Source organism: Xiphophorus hellerii, chromosome 11 (genome assembly GCF_003331165.1).
Source record: "Xiphophorus hellerii strain 12219 chromosome 11, Xiphophorus_hellerii-4.1, whole genome shotgun sequence".
Taxonomy (NCBI): Eukaryota; Metazoa; Chordata; class Actinopteri; order Cyprinodontiformes; family Poeciliidae; genus Xiphophorus; species Xiphophorus hellerii.
The window spans coordinates 29,099,716-29,118,826 of record NC_045682.1 but is presented as its reverse complement, the minus strand read 5'-3'; the positions used below and the strand labels follow the sequence as shown (position 1 = coordinate 29,118,826).

At 40.3% G+C, this 19,111-nt stretch overlaps 1 protein-coding gene across 3 annotated transcripts in view; it reads left to right on the top strand.

The window, feature by feature from the left end:
* Positions 1-6,064: 6,064 nt before the first annotated feature.
* Positions 6,065-19,111, top strand: part of larp1 (La ribonucleoprotein 1, translational regulator) — a 40,094-nt gene continuing 27,047 nt past the window's right edge. For 2 of the 3 annotated variants that reach the window (XM_032575424.1, XM_032575422.1), the window contains exon 1: positions 6,065-6,755. In XM_032575424.1, the coding sequence (XP_032431315.1) occupies positions 6,395-6,755 (361 nt within the window). In that variant the 5' untranslated portion in view covers positions 6,065-6,394. The remainder of the gene's footprint in view (positions 6,756-19,111) is intronic. The other variant, XM_032575423.1, reaches the window with a different exon arrangement.

Sequence of the window (19,111 nt, the reverse complement as noted above, 5' to 3'; positions counted from 1 at the left end):
GGATCATTTTTCATCTTTTAGGGGAAAAACCTTTGACAGATAAATGAAATAAAAATGAGGTCCAAAAATAGATTCCCAATGATTAACAATGTTTCTGTTTTTGTTTTCGCTTTGGAGAAACCAGAATCACAAACATCGACTTTTACTCAAACATAAATCATCTACAGGCCAAATAAGAAAATAATCTATCTACAATAATTCACAGATCTGTTTTCAACAAAAATCAGACTATTTTGTTGATTTACATCAAATTTTACATTTTTAGTTTATTATTGAGCAGATAAAGTTATAACAAGAAGAGAAAGGTAGCATAGCTAGCATCAGGTGAAATACATGTAGCTATGTTGAAATAATAAAGAAATCTGTTTACATATAAAGCTTATTAGGCTATAAGATACAGTCTCTTAGTAATATCAAAGGAGCTTATGAAAAATGTCTTTCATAGTTTATTTTGAAATGAAGCCTAATTTAGACCAACCAGCTATTACTAGCTAGCTACACACTAAGGTAATGTAGCTTTGGTAAAATTATTTGTATTTTATTTGTTAATTTTGAAATTAAGATTAATTTAGTGTATATCTGTCAGGAAAAATTAAACTTTCTCAACCTTGACTCAATTACTCAATTACACCTGAAATAAATGTAACCTTAGCAAGCCACTGGCTAATGTCAGGCTACAGGCCAACAGGTTCTAACTACAGCCATGGTAAGGTAAAAACTCATCTGAATGTTTTAGTTCATTTTCAAATGAAGTTACATTCAGAGTAAATATGAAAGGAATATGAACAGACCCAAGCATTCACTGTAACTTAGAAATGTAAAAACTAGCTAGCTACATTCTGACTAACAGCAGAGATGTTAAACTGGCTTCTTTATTTAGAGAAAATCTTTCAGGAAGTGAAGACTTTATCACACAACTCTGGTTCAGTTGCTTCATAATAACATTAAAACTAGCTACTAGTTAGCCTAGCGGTAGCCAGCCACTAGCAGCATGCTACAAGCTAACAGCCTGCTCTCATTAGCTTAAAAAGTGGAACTACACAGTTTAATATTTCTTTTACCACCAGATCATTTTAACATCAGAGTTTGTTGGGAACCTGAGGAATTTAAGAAATTATTTAAAAAATAACTTTACTTTTGAAAATCTAAATTAATAAAGAGCAAATAAAATAGCAGAAAAACAAAATGTTTATGCAGATATCCTTCAAATATCCTGCAGTTTTTAAGTCACGGCTGATACAGAAAAGATTTTTGGGTTTTGTACTGAAAATGAAACAGAAAGTGATCAGAGCTGATGTTAAATAACTCAGCTCTGACAGGATTTGGAGATTTGCCTGATTGGTGTGACGGTCAGTTGAGGTCGCAAAGGTCAACATGTGGACGGCTGTCAGCCTCTTTATGATCCCAGAGTGTCTGATGAACGCTGCAGGTAACCTGTGGAGTGACACGTTACGGCCTGGCTGGTTCTGACCGCAGCTCAGCTCGGGTTTTGCTGCGTTGGTGAACTGATTGTGTTTCTATAGAAAAAACAATCCTGCACTGAACCGGAAAGCGAGTCGATTCTGCTGCAGCCGGGCCGTCCAGGTGGATCAGCCTGCAGCGACTGATCACACCGAACATTGTGAGGACAAGAAAACAAAAACTGAGCTCCATAAATCACATGCATCTATTAAAATTCAACTTTAATATCATAGCAGCGGTCTGCATTGGTGAAGATATAGTCTCATAAATGAAGTTATGGAGTGTTTGTATGGCAGAACATTGCAGCCTTGCTAAGAAAAATAAAAATTAAATTATGAGAATAGTTGAAATAACGTGAGGATGAGGTCGTAGTATTTTGAGAATATAGTTTGAATATTATATTAATAAAATTATATGAAAATAAAGTCTATATAAATATGTTGATTATTATAATATTAATAATTCATATAATATAGTTAGAACACTATATTAATAAAGTCATAATGTTATGATTTTATTATATTTGAACTATATTCTCAAAATGCTATGACTTTATCCTGGTAATTACATTTGTTTTTATTTTCCTAGCCTGACTCTAATACTTTGTCATAATGTTTGAACTTGACTTTCTCTAAATTATCTAAATTTTGTCAAAATTCTTTTGTATTTTCTTTCTGATCGTTTCTATGGATGACCAAAACTGACATAATTAAAATAAAAGCAGAAATCTATGAATGTTGCAGTAAAAAATAAATATACTTAAATGCTCCAGTTAATTTAGAAAAGCAGAACTTGTTGGTCCATCTTCGCACTCTATGGAAAACCAAATCGTGTTTGTCTGCAGATCAAGTCCAGCAGAGGATCCACAGTGAGTTTCTGTAAACGGCAGAGTCACGTGACCAGAAGGGGAGCAACAGCAGCAGGAGTTTGGACCGGTCCCGTCTTGTCTGCCTCGCCTCGTTCTCCTGCCGGATCGTCGTTCTCTAACTGTTGAAATCTGACAAACTTTCTCACCTTTTCTCAGGTTTGTTGCTGTAATGATTTCTCTACAGTTTCTTCTGTGATCCACTGAAGCGTTCCTGTACAGAGGGAATGTTTCTTCACAAGCTGTTATTCACAGTTCTTTAAAGGTGAACTGTTATGCTTCTTTTAACAGCTTAGGATCTGTCTGCGGTCTAAACAAAACCTGTTCATCACATTTTTACACTAAATTATTCTTAGATAATGAGATTTCAGTCAAGCTACTGCTGGAAAATGAAAAGAAAATGGCTGCAACAGACGCACAATTATACAACAGTACATCTTTGAAAAGTATTAGTGGAGCCTCCTGCACAACCAACCAGAATGCAGCAAGTGGTTCCTGGATACTCTAGTCTTTTAAAGCAGCTGAAGGTGTTGGAGCTTTTCTTTGGTTGCTAGGTAACGGGCCAGGCTCAGCTCAGGTTGCTAGGTAACGGGCCGGGCTCAGCTCAGGTTGCTAGGTAACGGCACAGTGCCCGTTAAATGTGACTGAATATTAGAAGGTTTTTGAAACTGCTCATTTTCTAGACACAAAGAAACATTTGTGTGTTTTTAAAAGCAGCTGAGACCCAAATGGAAGAACAAAAACCTTCAAAATGTGAATTTTCCATAACAGATCAACTTTACAGTGCATGATAGGAAATGAAATTAGGCTTCAGATTCATTCAGAAGTTAGACTGTACTCTATAGATTCTTTCTTTTACAGGTTTCTCATGTGAAACTGTCCTCACCTGTGGCTCATTCAGACTGAACAACAGTAATGCATCCTGGCTGCAATGCATCATGGGAGAAAAAGTCTTTTCAGGATCTGTGCTGGCTGATCACAAACTTCAGGCTCTAGTCATGAACTCAGAGACTTTAAGCTGCAGCTAAACTTCCTGCATTCGTTCCTTTCACTCTGAATCCTTCAACACAAACATGGAGACGATTTCTGTAACTTCATGACCAAACGGAGATGAGTTGAAATATTACAAGAGTTTATTTTAGTAATTTCATCCAAAACTAAACAAATATAGAGAATATTACATTCTTTATATTAAATATCACCCCCTGTGTGATATTTAAAACATTTTATTTCTGTAATGATCTCAGCTAATAGCAAACAAAATTCAGCTTCTCAAGATAATAAAAATAATCCTTAAAAATGGATAAAAACATTTTAATAAACATTTAATGTTATTTTGTGCTATACTATGCTATCCTACATCATGTTATGCTATGCTAAGTTATGCTACGTTATGTTATGACATACACAATCAGAGGCAAGTCTGTACTACACCTTTTTCTTCCACTCAACTTTCTGTTATTATACCTGAAAACAAGTCAAGTCAACTAAAGCAAGTATAGCATATTTCAAAAAGCAAAAATCAGTTCAAAGGATGAATAAAATAATTTTTCCCCAGTGCACTGAAAAACAAGAATGCAACTCCAACTTTCAAAAAGTTAATTGGTCTCAATGAAGCTTGTCAAACTTCAGTTGATTAATTGTGGAAGATAATAATAATAATAATTCAAAAATATATTTCACCTATTATTATTATTATTCCAATGATTCTTGGTGTAAAAGGCATAATAATGACTCTAATCTTAGAAAGCTCACGCTTGCTTAATGTAATGAAAGGTTCCGTTTCTCACCTCGCTAGCGGCAGCAGATTTCTCTAAAATATGCAGAAACACATTTGTTTTAAGTTCATAACGCATGAAGATGACACTTCTGGAAAACTTGTTTTTGTTCTTGATAAACATCCAACGCCTTCACAGATCTACGAACAGACGGCTCAGAAAAACACAAAGTCTGACCAGGCATTTATAGCAAACCAATTAGCTCACTTGAAATAAAACACAAACAGCCACTTTTTAGCTTTAAGTCAATAAGTCCTTGATATTAATTTAGAAGTACTGCTTCACTGGCAGATGTGTCCATATAAGTAAAATAATCTACTTCTTAAATGAACATTAATCAATTATTGACTTAAAATAAGCTGGTATATTTTGCTGAAAAGTTACTTTTTTTAATTCAGGTGCTCTGAGATCTTTTCAGTAGAAACTAGATAAAAACTACATGGTAGGATTTTGTGTTTTTGCAGTGCAGCTCTTAAAAGTAACCAGGCGGATCAGGAGAAGCAGATTTGTTGTATGTGCAAACATGGCCGCCGTGTTTTTGCAAGAGCTGAGGCAACCTGCGGTCCAAATGTAACGACTGGGTCTTCACCAAGTTTAGTTTGATAATCCCAGCATTGAGCAAAAGTATTGAATCATCATCGCAATTTTGTTTCCAAGCAGCCAGGCTGTCTATTAATGCCTTAAAGTTTTAGTTCCTGAAGCCTGTTGGAGATCTTTCGACATTTCTGTTTGGCTTTTAATTCAAAGTAAACATAAATAATTGCCTTCAACTTTGATCTTTGCAGTTGCCTAACCAGCCAGACAGACGGGATGCTCTCTAAACTCTGAAAACATATCAGCTGCTTGTAGTCCGAACATGAAACCTCACGTCTGGACAAAAACACAGAAAGCTCTCTGAAAGTCGGGGTTCCACGCGTGACGAGGCACGTGCAACTCCTGTATGGGCACGTGTGAAGTTTAAGGGAGGGGGGTCATTTATGTCCCCCCCCTGATATTTAAAGAGACAGCAGCGCTAAGACACACAAGCTAACTGCTAACTGACATGCATGACGCTGGACAAACAGCCTGCTGCGGGAAAAAGCGTTTTCTGAACACATGTTCTCATGAACTGACGCTGACGTTTGAACTGGCTGAGGCCTACGTCACACAAGGATCTACGGTGCGTTCACGGTCATCGGAACATTTCAAAACCGGAATGTGAAAGCGTTTTATCCTCCTAACGGGCTCATTCAAGCTGGGCCTTTTGATAGGAAATCAATGGCTTGCTCGTGTTAATTGTTTTTGCAAACAGAAATGGACACAGTAGTGGTGAAACTGATCCATCTAATCTGAATTTCTCCAAGAACTGAGATGTTCAGGTTATTTACTGAGAAAACAAAACATTTTCAGAGCAGTAATTAAGCCAGAACTGTACAAAATATATGTATGCATTTTGCATTTAAGATAAAAACACATGCATCTTTTCATGTATTGTTAATATTGTCTACAAAGACATAAATTAAAAATATCCCTCAACCAACGGATCCAAAAAAATAATAATGTTCTTTTTAATTCATTTATGACAGAGAAATTAGGGCCACACGACGAAGTGTAATTCATTCTCGTAATTGTAAAAGTACAAGAATAAAGTCATACATAATATTACAGAAATAAAGGCAAAATATTATGACTTAAATTATGTTATATTTTCACCTTATTCTCAAAATACTACAGTCTTTAACCTCATATTAAAATCATAATATTTTGAGAATAAAGTTTTAATATTATGACTTTATTCTAGTAATATTATGAATTTATTCTCGTAATTTTATAACTTTATTGTTTATTTTCTCTTAAGAGAAACCTTTTTATTTCATCACAGTGGTGGAAATGGGTTTTCAGACAGCACCTGAATGTACCATCCCGACCTGAGCCCTGGAACGCGCTCCCGATGTTTACGTGGGTACTCCTCCTCAACTATACTGTACGTGCGCGCACCCGTCTGTCGCGTGGTGGGGATCATCCATATTGCTGCTAGTGGAGCTGATAAGGTTGTAATCCTGAGAGGCCGTCGGGCGCGTTTCTTCACGGTTTCCCCGTGTTTTTTTCTCGGTGCTGACCGCTCCGCATCCCGGGCCGAAGCGCCTTGGCTCTCGGAGCGACAGAGGAGCGGCAGGCCCCGCGGAGCAACTTCACTCTTCCCCGAAATTGAAGGCGGATTCGGACTAGTAAGAGAGAGACAGAGAGGAGGGGGGGAAGGAAGGGGCCGTTAAGTCCTGAGAAGGGGGGAAAGAAAGACGGCGGAAGGGAAATGGCCACTCAGGTGGAGGCCCTCCTACCCGGCAACCCGCTCGCAAAGGCGGAGGAGCACGGGAAAGTGATCCGCGGTGAGCCGGTAGAAGTGGGAGAGGAGGAGGAAGAGGAGGAGCAACAGCGGGCCAAGCGGCAGCGAGGTGCCGCCGACAGCAGCGCCGAGATGGGAGGGACCACCGGCGGCGAGGAGCAAACCTCCACACGGGCGGCGGACGGCTGTGACAGCGAGGACAAGCCGGGAGAGGAAGGGGTTAAAGGCAGGAAGGAGTTTACGGACGCTCCCCCGCCCAAGGTGAACCCGTGGACCAAGAAAATGAACGCCGTGACCGTGGTCAGCGTGAACGGACAGCCACACTCCGGTAGGTTCCGCTCCAGCACCGGCTTGGCACCGCTCTGCTGCGGCTGCGTTAGCATTTAGAAAATCACCTAAAAGCGGGGACAAACGGAGCTGTCAGGCTGGTTATATTTGGAGCCAGCCCCCTCCGTACGGTGCAGGCTATTCTTAGGGATCATCGTGTCTCTGCTCCAAGTGGGCACACCCTTTAAAACACTTAAAATGCTCGGTCCGTTCAGGCTCGTGTAAACAGATGGTTCTGTTTGGGTTCTGCGTGATTTACGCTCTTAATCACATCTCAGACCTGTAATTTAGTGGTTTGACTCTAAAACTGTCTTTTTGTCTTGTTGTGTCCTTAGAAAAACCGGCTTCACTTTCATCTATAATTATAAAAACATTATTTATTTTTAGCTGTTTCTTTTTTTGCAGTGTCATCGCTGCAGTCTGGTTGCGAACTTTCCTTCACACCATGTTTTGCAGTCTGATCAGACGCATTCTGTGGACTTGTCAAACATTTAAAGCTGTTTTTGTTTACATATTTGTTTTTTGGGTCGGCCAGCACGCCGAACATTATGCCAGTCTCTGCATCAGTGCGGCGGAATAAAAGCCGGGTTGTGGCTGCCTGTGTAGCAGCGTAGCCGGGGCTAACAATAGCACACACTCCCCTTGGGGCCTAGTCAGTGTGCCGAGCCCGTCCCGTTAGCCCGGCTCTGCCGTGGTTACTGCCCACGTCCACTCGGGTTCTCCATCGAGAAACATTGGCCACCATGAAAGCGTCTGCTCGTTAAATCGCTAAAAAGGAGCAGGTTTGTTATGAGACGTCACGTGTTCGCTCCACGTGTTCCCCGAGAGAAAAAGCATGGCGGCTAGCAGGCTAGTTGGCTAGGTTAGCAGCCTGTCTACGGCGTTTTTGCGGATAAATGTCAGTTCAGGGCGTGTAGGGTGTCCAGGCCCGGGTGACTGGCCACCAGGGAGCCGGTTGTCTTGTATTGTGTTTGCTGTCAGAGCCAGGAAAGCTTCCGCATGGCTGATCGCCCCAGCTAGCTGCTGTTGGCATGTAGCTCTGAAAGCTAATCAGCACTGCAGGTTCTAACAGGTGATAGGAGTCCAATTTATATCTCAACGTTTTAAAAGTGCTTTAGTTTGGAATAAAAAATATTCAAATTGCAGTATTTTTAATGAAATGTCTAATTTATTATTTTGCATTCCAAGTTGTTTTATTTACTAGCGAGTGGAACATTAGCATTGGTTTGAACAGTCATATTTCTCAACAAATGGTCTACTATTGGAAGATACATTAAAACGATGAAAGTTAAGAAAACTACTGTATTTTAAAATGTGAGACCCAACGTTACCGTGTGGTTCAAGCGTTTTCACTCCTGCGGATTGACCCTAATTTTGGTGTAATGTTTTGGATCAAGCTAAATTTAAGCAGTACATTTAAAGAGCAGTTTCAGATGGGGATTAATGTTTATAATGGAAAATGAACTATCCAAACCAAATGGGTCTTATGGAATAAGAGACAAGTAATTGCCCCCTTGTGCCACCTTTGGGGGCAACAAGCACCATCATGTATTAGAGGTGAGAAATTAAGGCTCACTTTCCTGTCCAAAATCAACCATATTGAGAGTTTTTGATTTTAAAACTGCCTGTAAAATGTCCCGCCAAAGCATCTCAGTTGGATTAAGGCCTGAACTTTGACTAGGCCACTAAAAAATCTTCATCTATTATTATAAATTTTCTTTTTGAGCTGTTCAGAAGTGGTTACCGTAGATCGGCTCTTAAGCAGTCAATCACTCCACCACCATGTTTGGTTTTAATTATGAACGGCTGCATTCGTTTTGGACGCTCAGCTTCTAATCAGATCCAGAAGTGTTGAGGGTCATCAAAACGGGTTTCTATTGTCAAATGTGAGATTGGCCTTTTTGTTTTATTTTATAATCCACACTGATGTTGTCCTTCAAACTTTCACGTAGAATAAATATCCAGCTTGGTTTGAAGAACTTTTTTTCTGCTTTTATAAATTCAATCTTCATTTTAAATGACTTGTAGATTTATTCAAGGCATCTTTTATTTTAAAATCAACTTCATCTCAAATATTGAAGTGTGACAGAAAAATCCCAGAAGAAATCTTAAAGTCAGTGAAAACTTTTTCAGTCTCAGACTGATGTGGAATAATTTGTTTGTATCTGTGATGCAGTGGCGATGAAATCATGATCAGGCCTGTCACTAACAAATATTACTTTATGAAAATTATTGTGATAAATTATAACACTGTCACTTTGACACCCTTGTCAACTAAAACAATAATAATAATAATAATGGTATACTAATGCAAGTACATGTTTAAAACTTAAATAAAGTTATTTTAGTAATCGATTCAGATATTGATTATTCTGCCAATTAATTAATTGGTTAAAAAATGGCACATTCTACATATTTTTAATTTAATAACTTCATCATCTTTGTACAGTATTAGAAATACATAAAACAATGTAAATTAAAAATTAATGTTTTAATCATGAAAATAAACATTTTATTGCCTAAAGTACAATACAATAGCATTCCGTTAGCAAATCTGAATTATGCCATTAAATAAAATGTATTTACAGACAAAGGTGTTTTCACCTTAAATGTACAATCTAAATGTTTTTGTACAGTTTTAAATAATGTTTCTTTATCCTGTATTTTTCATTGTTAATTTTTTATGTATATAATAAAATCTCTTTAGATTGTTTCATTTACATGGATGAACAACATGCAACATTAAAACAATAAGAATACAATCTACTTAACTGATTAAGTGATTAATCACGATTAATCATTTCTGCCTTACACTGGGACTGAAATATCCAAAATAAACAAAAGAATATTATAAGGTTTTTGTAACCAAAGTTGCATTTTAAATATTTTACTGCAAACTGAAGTGAGAGTTTGGATTTTTGTAAAATAAATAAAGTGCAGACTAACTTTATGTCAAAAGAGTTCTTAGCGACATTAAAAGGGAGAAACTGTTTAATGATGGTCTAAATGGAAAATATTGAGCTAATTTTATTTTATCAATTGATGCTTTGCTTATTTTACATCCATCACTTCAGAGTTCGCTGAAAACGACTGAAAAGTGTTTGAATTTGTGGAAGTTGTCATGTTTTGGGGCAGTTTTTCAGACCTGATGTTGACAGCAGTCAGTTTGCAGAAATGATTGTAGACAACGGAGAAAACCTAGAAACTCCTGACAGTTGATGGTTTCCATTGGATTGACGGTTTCCATTGGATTGATGGTTTCCATTGGCTTGACGGTTTCCATTGGCTTGACGGTTTCCATTGGCTTGACGGTTTCCATTGGGTTGACGGTTGCCGGTTTCCATGGGGTTGACGGTTTCCAGGCAGCTGGTTGTTGCCTCCCAGGGTTGTCTGATCCTGGACCCGGCCAGGTCTGCGGGCTTTGTTTGAGCCCGCTGCTGGTTTGGTTGCTCTGCTGCTGAACGTGTTTGTTGGTGTTTTTAGCAGCTTTTGGCCGCGGCGCGTATCCAGGATCAGAACCGAGCGGTGTGTGTCTGGGTCGCCGTCAGAACCAAACAGCTTCAGGGTTTCCAGTTGAAATGCAGACGCTCGCTTGGCTTTCCAGAACTTTAGTTTTCTTCCAGTAAATCTGAACGTCGCTGCTGTGAGTCTGGACCAGGAAAGAAAACGGGACGCTAACTGCAGAGAGGAACTCACATTAACTCCCGTTTTTATTAACATTCCTTTAATCGCTAAAATCATTTCATCTTAAATGTCAAAGTTTATAGCAGATTTACTGCAACCTCGCTGACCAAAGTGCTTCACAGCTTCACAGCTAGAGAAATGATAAAACAAGAAATAAAGTTTAGTTTGATTAAAAATAATAAATTGGATTAAAACGGATTAATCCACCATAAATGTCCTTAAAATTTTGATTAATTGTGATTTTTAATATGTGTAGAAATTTGAGGTTGTGCTAGCTTATTCCCTCCACTTATTGATTTTTTTAAAAATGTCATAAAATTATTCTTTACAAGTTCTTTGTTGTATTGCTTGAATTTTTTTGCACCTTTTCAGTTTATCTTAAATTTGTCCAAATATTTACATGCATGTTAGAAAACGGATCAAAAGGGAAAATGTTTAAATCATTCGCCGTAACATTTCCACATAGCTCTATAATGCAACACAAACTAAATGCAGAAACTCTGTAAATAATTTTAGAAAACATGTGAAGCGTCTGCAGGGCCGAGTTTACCAGCAGGAGTGAAGCGGGGCCGACAAACACGACTTCTGACTGATTTAGTTTTATCGTAACGCTGCAGAAAGAGAATAAAAGTGTCATTTCAAATTGAACCTGAACTCACCGTTTCTGTCCCTTTAAAGTCCAGTCATCACTGCAGGTTAGTCACAGGAAGTGATGTAATGTGGTGCTGCTGCCGTTGAGCCATAACGGTTTGATCCATCTTCATCGCTTCATCGTCCAACAGTGGCTCTGTGTGAAACTCTGACGGCAGCCATTTTGTTCCTGCTGGTCGCTCTTCATGGATGACTTCTGGGTTTTGTGTCTCACAACGTGCCAAACTCTGAGTTTTCTGAACGCTAATTCATAACATAAAGTTTTAAACAAAAATCCTCCAAAACAAACCGCAGAGGAACATTAATAGTGGCCTAGTCAAAGTTCGGGGGTTGATCCAATCTAAATGCTTTGACATGAGGTGGGCGATGTGGACTTAAATACTTTACTACTGTGATAATGATTGTAAAGCTATTTATTCCTTTTAAGGTAACTGGGGGCATCAGAATATGACTAATTATTAAATGCAGTTAATTTTTTCAGTGTATATTAATCCCACTCAGTGAATAAATGGATTTTAAATGGGAATGTTTTTCTAAAGGTTATTAGTGTTTGAGGTGCCATAAATGCTGATTTTTACTGATATTTTCAGATTTTTATTGATGTTATTGTGGAGCAAACAGTGGAGAAAATAGTGAAAAATTACATTTATGATGTTAGTTTTAGTTTTTCTTTCAAATTAAAGTTTAGATGATGCATCAAAGTTTGTCATAAAAATTTCTTACGATAAATCACAAACGATGTGATGAATGATGGCTCCTAATACTTGTACATGTTTAGTATTTTATTAATTAATTTATTGGGTTTTACATTTTGCTTTGAATAAAATGTCTGTGCCTTTTAATATTAAAAATAATGTGTTGGTTTAAACTTTTTGAACATAAATAGAAATGAACATTTTAATAAATTTTTGCGATAAATGGCTAATGTTTCAATGTAGAAACTATCATTCGCAGTCATGAGGCAGAGGTCGTCAGTCATTATAAAATCCTGGCCTGAATTTGTAAATTTACCATAAATATGACACGTTAGCATAAAGCCTGTTAGCTTCCGCTCATCGACCGTCCGTCCCTCAGCTGGCCCGCTCTCCCTATGTTTATCAGCCTCAGGGCTGAGTCTGGGTGCAGAGATAGCGGGCCGACCCGGCTGGCGCTGGGTGGAGTCCGCCAGTCCAGCATCAGAACTGAACAAACTGATATCGGGTCGTTTGGTTTGTCTGCTGTTTGCTAAGCTAGTCTGACTATTGAGTTTTAGGTTTGCTAAGCTGTTTGTCCAGCATTTTGAAATAAATGTTTTATTTTTCTTATTTTAAAGGCTCTGGTTGCCTCCCAGTTTCTCCAGTTTAATTTCATTTAGGTTTTATTATTTTAAAGGTCTCTGCTGCCTCTCTGCTTGCAGATTGCCTTCTGGGATCCGTTGCCGGTCCAGCATCTGGCCTCGGGGGCGGGTCAGACTCCGGGTCGGTTACCGGCACCCTGCGGTGATGTCATCGTTCTGGTCATGTGACCTTAGGCTGCAGGCTGTCTGAACAGATCCAACAGTGTTCTGTTCATAGAGTTAAAGTTTGTCCTTCCTGAAAGTTTTTACTGATCTAAAGCTGGAAATGTTTCGTTTTATTCAAAGGTCTGAAACATAAATCTGTTATTATTTAACTGAATATTTAAAGTTTGATGGGAAAACTAAGGAGGTGTTTCTCCTGCTTCCTCTCCTCAGCTGCTTGTTTGGAGAAACAGCAGCTTGCTCCTTATTGCATTCCAAGCAATCCTTTGTGCAACATTAACATTTCACAGTGACGAAACACTGTAAAAAAACACAAACCGCTTTATTCCCGGTTTAATCAAAATAAACGTTCCTGTTTCCAGAGCTGGGTGGGTTTTTTTCATACCTGAGCCCATTTATTTTCCTCTCTCACTTTTTCTATAAAGAAATTACAAAAATTTATTTTGAGAAAGGGGATTTTATTTCAGTCATCCCATCTGAGGTAAAAGCTGAGAATTTTACTTTAAAAACAGTTTTACCAGAAAAAATGTCTTAAAATTACAAGACTGTTGTTTTGAATGACAGAATAATGTTATTTGTGAGGTTTGATCAGCTGACCCACATACTGGCAGAAACATCATCAGCATTAGATTAAGTTCTCTAAAACGTCATAATCCTCCCTTTAGTTTTACTTTTCTTTTGTGCTACTTTAGTTTCCTGATATTATGACGTTATTCCCTTTATTAAAATATAATCTTAGCTTGACGCCATATTTTCCATCAGAGTTGAACCCAAAACATAAACAAGCCTGACATCACTCTGAACTACAGAAAAAATCCAGATTTTCAAAGAATTTACAAAAACTAAAATTGTTTTAACCCTCTATGGCATGGCGTTGCCCTCAGGCAACAAACCACATATCTGTACCTCACATTGCTCCTTTATTTTATTTTTTGGGGGGCATGATTTTTGACATATTTTTGTCCAAAAAAAAGTTTTTTTATGAATATAGTTTTTGTTTGATTTGTATTTCATTTCTCATAATCAGTGTAGAAAATCTTGGTGTTCTAGACCAATGTTACCCTGAGGCAACAAACCCAAATCTGGTTCCAGGAGGTGTCAGAGTCCGATTTTATGATTGACATGTAATTAGGGACCACCAAGCTCCCAAAGAATGCAGGAAAATATTTTTTCCCCCAAAAAATAAAAAGTCATGCCATAGAGGGTTAAGTGTAACATTTCAGGTTATCTATGCGTTTTGCATCTGGATTGTTAGAGACACATAAAGACGATTTCAAAGTCGGCCTTCTGTCACCTGAAGAAAACAGAAAATTATTTCACATCCAGCAACAACACAGCAATGAATGGATGAATCTTTAATAAACTATCTGTATTTTTGCATCTACACTGGATGGCATGAGAATTTCAGCCAGTCAGTTTTAATTTTATAACTAGCTCTATACTTAAACTTTATTATATTTATAGAAGATTATTCATCAGGTTTGGGAAATCCATTCAACCGGCTGCATATTTTATTATTGTACAGATTTATCCAAGTATTGCATTTCTTGCATTAATATCTAGCCAGATGTTGAAGCAGCAGATTGTTTCATTCACTCATCAGTTTTGATTTTTGTGGAAAAATTTTAAATATTAAATCTATTGTATTATTTAAAGACGTACATTTATTTCCAGCTGCAGCAGAGACAAAAGCCACTGGATGTGATTGTGGATTTTCTGATGAATTAAAGTCAAATTTAAAATTTTCATGTTAAATTTGTAGTAGATAAATGATTTTAACAGTCGGAGTTTTTATGGCTGCAGAGGCGACGTGGCACAGAGTTTATTTATAGAGCGGCGGGATTTACTGCAGCGTTTTAAAGCACCATGGGAATTTCCTTTCTTCTTACAGGAGGCGTGTGTGTGTGTGTGTGTGTGTTCAGGTTTTGTGAGGAAAGACAGAAACTGAAGTTAAAGCTGCAGCTTCTGCTGGATTAGCTGGAGAGTTTACAGAGGAAACGGTTAATGTTTGCTGAATTCAGAGGCGATTTGAAAACTAAAAACTGATCAGAATAAAAATGGAGAAACTGATGATGGTTCGCTCCACAGTACTGACTGGAAGACACTCAAAGAAACAATTTCAGGTTTAATAAAAAAACCTGTGTGTGAGAATAGCTTTACAAATTACTTCACCTCACATATTTCAAGCAGAAGAAATGCTGGTTTATTTATTACATTTCTAGATCTGCTACCAATGATTATTTTAGTAATCAGATTATAAGATGGGCTTGTTCTGCAGATTTTTCAATTAATCCATTTTTATGAAGATTAGAAATGCATGAATTGATGGAGTGCTGTGGAGGTGCAGCGGTTAAGCACCACCCACAGATGGAGGCCTTGGTCCTCGACGCAGCCGTCGCAGGTTCGATTCCCGGCCTGGTGACCTTTGCCGCGTGTCTCACTTATTGCCGTCTTTCCTGTCAAGTCACTATCAAATAAAGGCCAGTAGAGAAAATAAAACGAACATAAAAGAAATACATTAAAAGATGCAAATAATTCAGTCCCTTTTTTAAAATGAGAAAATCCACCTGGCTGACAGGTTGATTATTTGATTTAGCGATTAATAGTAACAGAAAAGGTGATTAATTAAAGATTTTCTTTGCAGAATTTGAACCAAAACTGAGAAATTTTTAGTGCAACATATTTACAAACATGTTTTTTTTAAATCTTAAGTGGAAAATATTTAGATTTCTGATACAGTTTTAGGTTAATTGCTGCTTTAAGTTGTTCTATTAGAAAATTGTCTTTTGAGTTTAAACATTCCAGTTATTCATTGATTACATGAATATTGTCCTATTATTTCAATAATCGATTAATAACTTCACCCCTAAATATTGTCAGAAATTTTTTTCAGTTCTTTAAATTGGATTCATTTATTGGTGCAGATGCACTGAATAACTACAATTTCTGCTTATAAAGCATTAGAATGAGAACACAGCTGAATATTTTGGTTAAATATTGGTATAGTTCTATATTTATGGTCATATACTGGGATCTGATCGCTCTGTTAGAATTTATTTCGTAACGTTTCCCCTGCAGTCTGCTGCTGTACATATGATAGAAATGATTTATTTTCTGTTTTTCTGTTCTGCTCAGTCAGAAGTTTCTTAAATACACACCTGATTTGTCCTTCGGTTATTTTTAGAGAAAGTTATCAGAGCTTCTGTACATTTGGACACAAACTGCTCAGATAAGAGCCAAGTTTTTCAGCTCGTTAGCAGCAGGTGTTTCAGCGCGTTAGCGGCAGGTGTTTCAGCGAGTTAGCGGCAGGTGTTTCAGCGTGTTAGCGGCAGGTTTTTCAGCGAGTTAGCGGCAGGTGTTTCAGCGCGTTAGCGGCAGGTGTTTCAGCGCGTTAGCAGCAGGTGTTTCAGCGCGTTAGCGGCAGGTGTTTCAGCGAGTTAGCGGCAGGTGTTTCAGCGAGTTAGCGGCAGGTGTTTCAGCGCGTTAGCGGCAGGTGTTTCAGCGCGTTAGGGGCAGGTGTTTCAGCGAGTTAGCGGCAGGTGTTTCAGCGCGTTAGCGGCAGGTGTCTCAGCGCGTTAGCGGCAGGTGTTTCAGCGCGTTAGCGGCAGGTGTCTCAGCGAGTTAGCGGCAGGTGTCTCAGCGAGTTAGCGGCAGGTGTTTCAGCGCGTTAGCGGCAGGTTTTTCAGCGAGTTAGCGGCAGGTGTTTCAGCGCGTTAGCGGCAGGTGTTTCAGCGCGTTAGCGGCAGGTGTTTCAGCGCGTTAGCGGCAGGTGTTTCAGCGCGTTAGCGGCAGGTGTTTCAGCGCGTTAGCGGCAGGTGTTTCAGCGCGTTAGCGGCAGGTTTTTCAGCGCGTTAGCGGCAGGTGTTTCAGCGCGTTAGGGGCAGGTGTTTCAGCGCGTTAGCGGCAGGTGTCTCAGCGCGTTAGGGGCAGGTGTCTCAGCGCGTTAGCGGCAGGTGTCTCAGCGCGTTAGCGGCAGGTGTCTCAGCGCGTTAGCGGCAGGTGTCTCAGCGCGTTAGCGGCAGGTGTCTCAGCGCGTTAGCGGCAGGTGTTTCAGCGCGTTAGCGGCAGGTGTCTCAGCGCGTTAGCGGCAGGTGTCTCAGCGCGTTAGCGGCAGGTGTTTCAGCGCGTTAGCGGCAGGTGTCTCAGCGCGTTAGCGGCAGGTGTCTCAGCGCGTTAGCGGCAGGTGTCTCAGCGCGTTAGCGGCAGGTGTCTCAGCGCGTTAGCGGCAGGTGTCTCAGCGCGTTAGCGGCAGGTGTTTCAGCGCGTTAGCGGCAGGTGTCTCAGCGCGTTAGCGGCAGGTGTCTCAGCGCGTTAGCGGCAGGTGTCTCAGCGCGTTAGCGGCAGGTGTCTCAGCGCGTTAGCGGCAGGTGTCTCAGCGAGTTAGCGGCAGGTGTTTCAGCGCGTTAGCGGCAGGTGTTTCAGCGCGTTAGCGGCAGGTGTTTCAGCGCGTTAGCGGCAGGTTTTTCAGCGCGTTAGCGGCAGGTGTTTCAGCGCGTTAGGGGCAGGTGTTTCAGCGCGTTAGCGGCAGGTGTTTCAGCGCGTTAGGGGCAGGTGTTTCAGCGCGTTAGGGGCAGGTGTTTCAGCGCGTTAGGGGCAGGTGTTTTTTTTTTTTTTTTTTTTTTGTAACCCCTCCAGGGGGTCTTTTTGTGGGCTCTAGAGTCCCTTTTCACAAAGTAGGCTGACAGGAAAGGGGGAGGGAGAGGGGGGAAGACATGCGGTAAACGTCGCCGGGTCCGGGAGTCGAACCCGCGACAGCCGCGTCGAGGACTGGAGGCCTCCAAATGTGGGTCGCGCTAACCCCTACGCCACCACGGCACGCCCCAGGGGGCAGGTGTTTCAGCGCGTTAGGGGCAGGTGTTTCAGCGCGTTAGGGGCAGGTGTTTCAGCGCGTTAGCGGCAGGTGTCTCAGCGCGTTAGCGGCAGGTGTTTCAGCGCGTTAGCGGCAGGTGTCTCAGCGCGTTAGCGGCAGGTGTCTCAGCGCGTTAGCGGCAGGTGTCTCAGCGCGTTAGCGGCAGGTGTCTCAGCGCGTTAGCGGCAGGTGTCTCAGCGCGTTAGCGGCAGGTGTTTCAGCGCGTTAGCGGCAGGTGTCTCAGCGCGTTAGCGGCAGGTGTCTCAGCGCGTTAGCGGCAGGTGTCTCAGCGCGTTAGCGGCAGGTGTCTCAGCGCGTTAGCGGCAGGTGTCTCAGCGAGTTAGCGGCAGGTGTTTCAGCGCGTTAGCGGCAGGTTTTTCAGCGCGTTAGCGGCAGGTTGTTTCAGCGCGTTAGGGGCAGTGTTTTTCAGCGCGTTAGCGGCAGGTGTTTCAGCGCGGTTAGGGGCAGGTGTTTCAAGCGCGTTAGGGCAGGATGTGTTTCAGCGCGTTAGCGGCAGGTGTTTCAGCGAGTTTAGGGGCAGGTGTTTCAGCGCGTTTGCGGCAGGTGTTTCAGCGAGTTAGCGGCAGGTGTCTCAGCGCGTTAGCGGCAGGTGTTCTCAGCGCGTTAGCGGCAGGTGTTTCAGCGCGTTAGCGGCAGGTGTTTCAGCGCGTTAACTAATTGACGATCATTTGTCAATTAGTTTTTAACTGGAGCATACTAGTTAAAAGGCCATTTGCTAAAAAATATATGAAATATGGGAACTTTTAATATTTAAGGGTATAAATTAATCGATTACTAAATGAAAGTATACTCAGCTGAGCTCAATGAGCTGATTATTATCTCAGTAATTAATTAATCAGAATTAAAACGATTAATCGTGATTGAAGCTGCAGTCAATTATTTAAAATAATGAAATGTTGTGACTGTTGGATCAACACTTTCAGCCTCTGATGTAAATCTGCTCCTGATGACGACACCGTAACAAGTTGCTGAGCAGGAAGCTGCTGTTGCTGCGTCGTCATGGTGACCTGATGGCGTTCCTGGATCCGCCTGAAGGAAAAGCAGCTTGTTGTTCCCAAAAGAAGCCGATCGGTTAAAGATGTTGGGTCAGATCAGCGTCAAAGTTAATTTCAGAGGTGATTAAAGTTAAGGTGGCGGTGGGTTAGGGTTAGTGGCTGTAATCTGCTGCTTGCTCATCTCTGCGTTTTGGTTTTGACTTTCAGTGTGGAAAGTTGGAAGAATAAAATAAATGCTCACTTGTGACGTGGGAAGTTGTTGAGATTTTGACTTTTCTGCTTAATTTCATCTGAGACGATTCCAGGTGATTAATAAGACGGATGGATTTCACTGTTTGATTATTGAAGATAAATTAAAGGAAAAGTAAAGATCAGATGTAAATATTACGTTCTCTCTGTAACTTCAAAATGAAATCTGTTGAAAGTAAATAATTGTGTTTTTCTTCCATCTCTTTTACCTAGTTGCAAAGCTAAAGGAAATGACAAGTTAGGAAACGCCTCCAAGCTAAAGCTAAAGGATCTGTTAGCTTAGACAGAGGCTAACAAAGTCTGTTGGCTCCTAAAGGTAGCATGAGAAATGGACCGGCTGTATTTTGGTATTACTGAATGGAGTTCATGAATTCAACTGACTCTTTTTCTACTTCATACATCCAGAACTC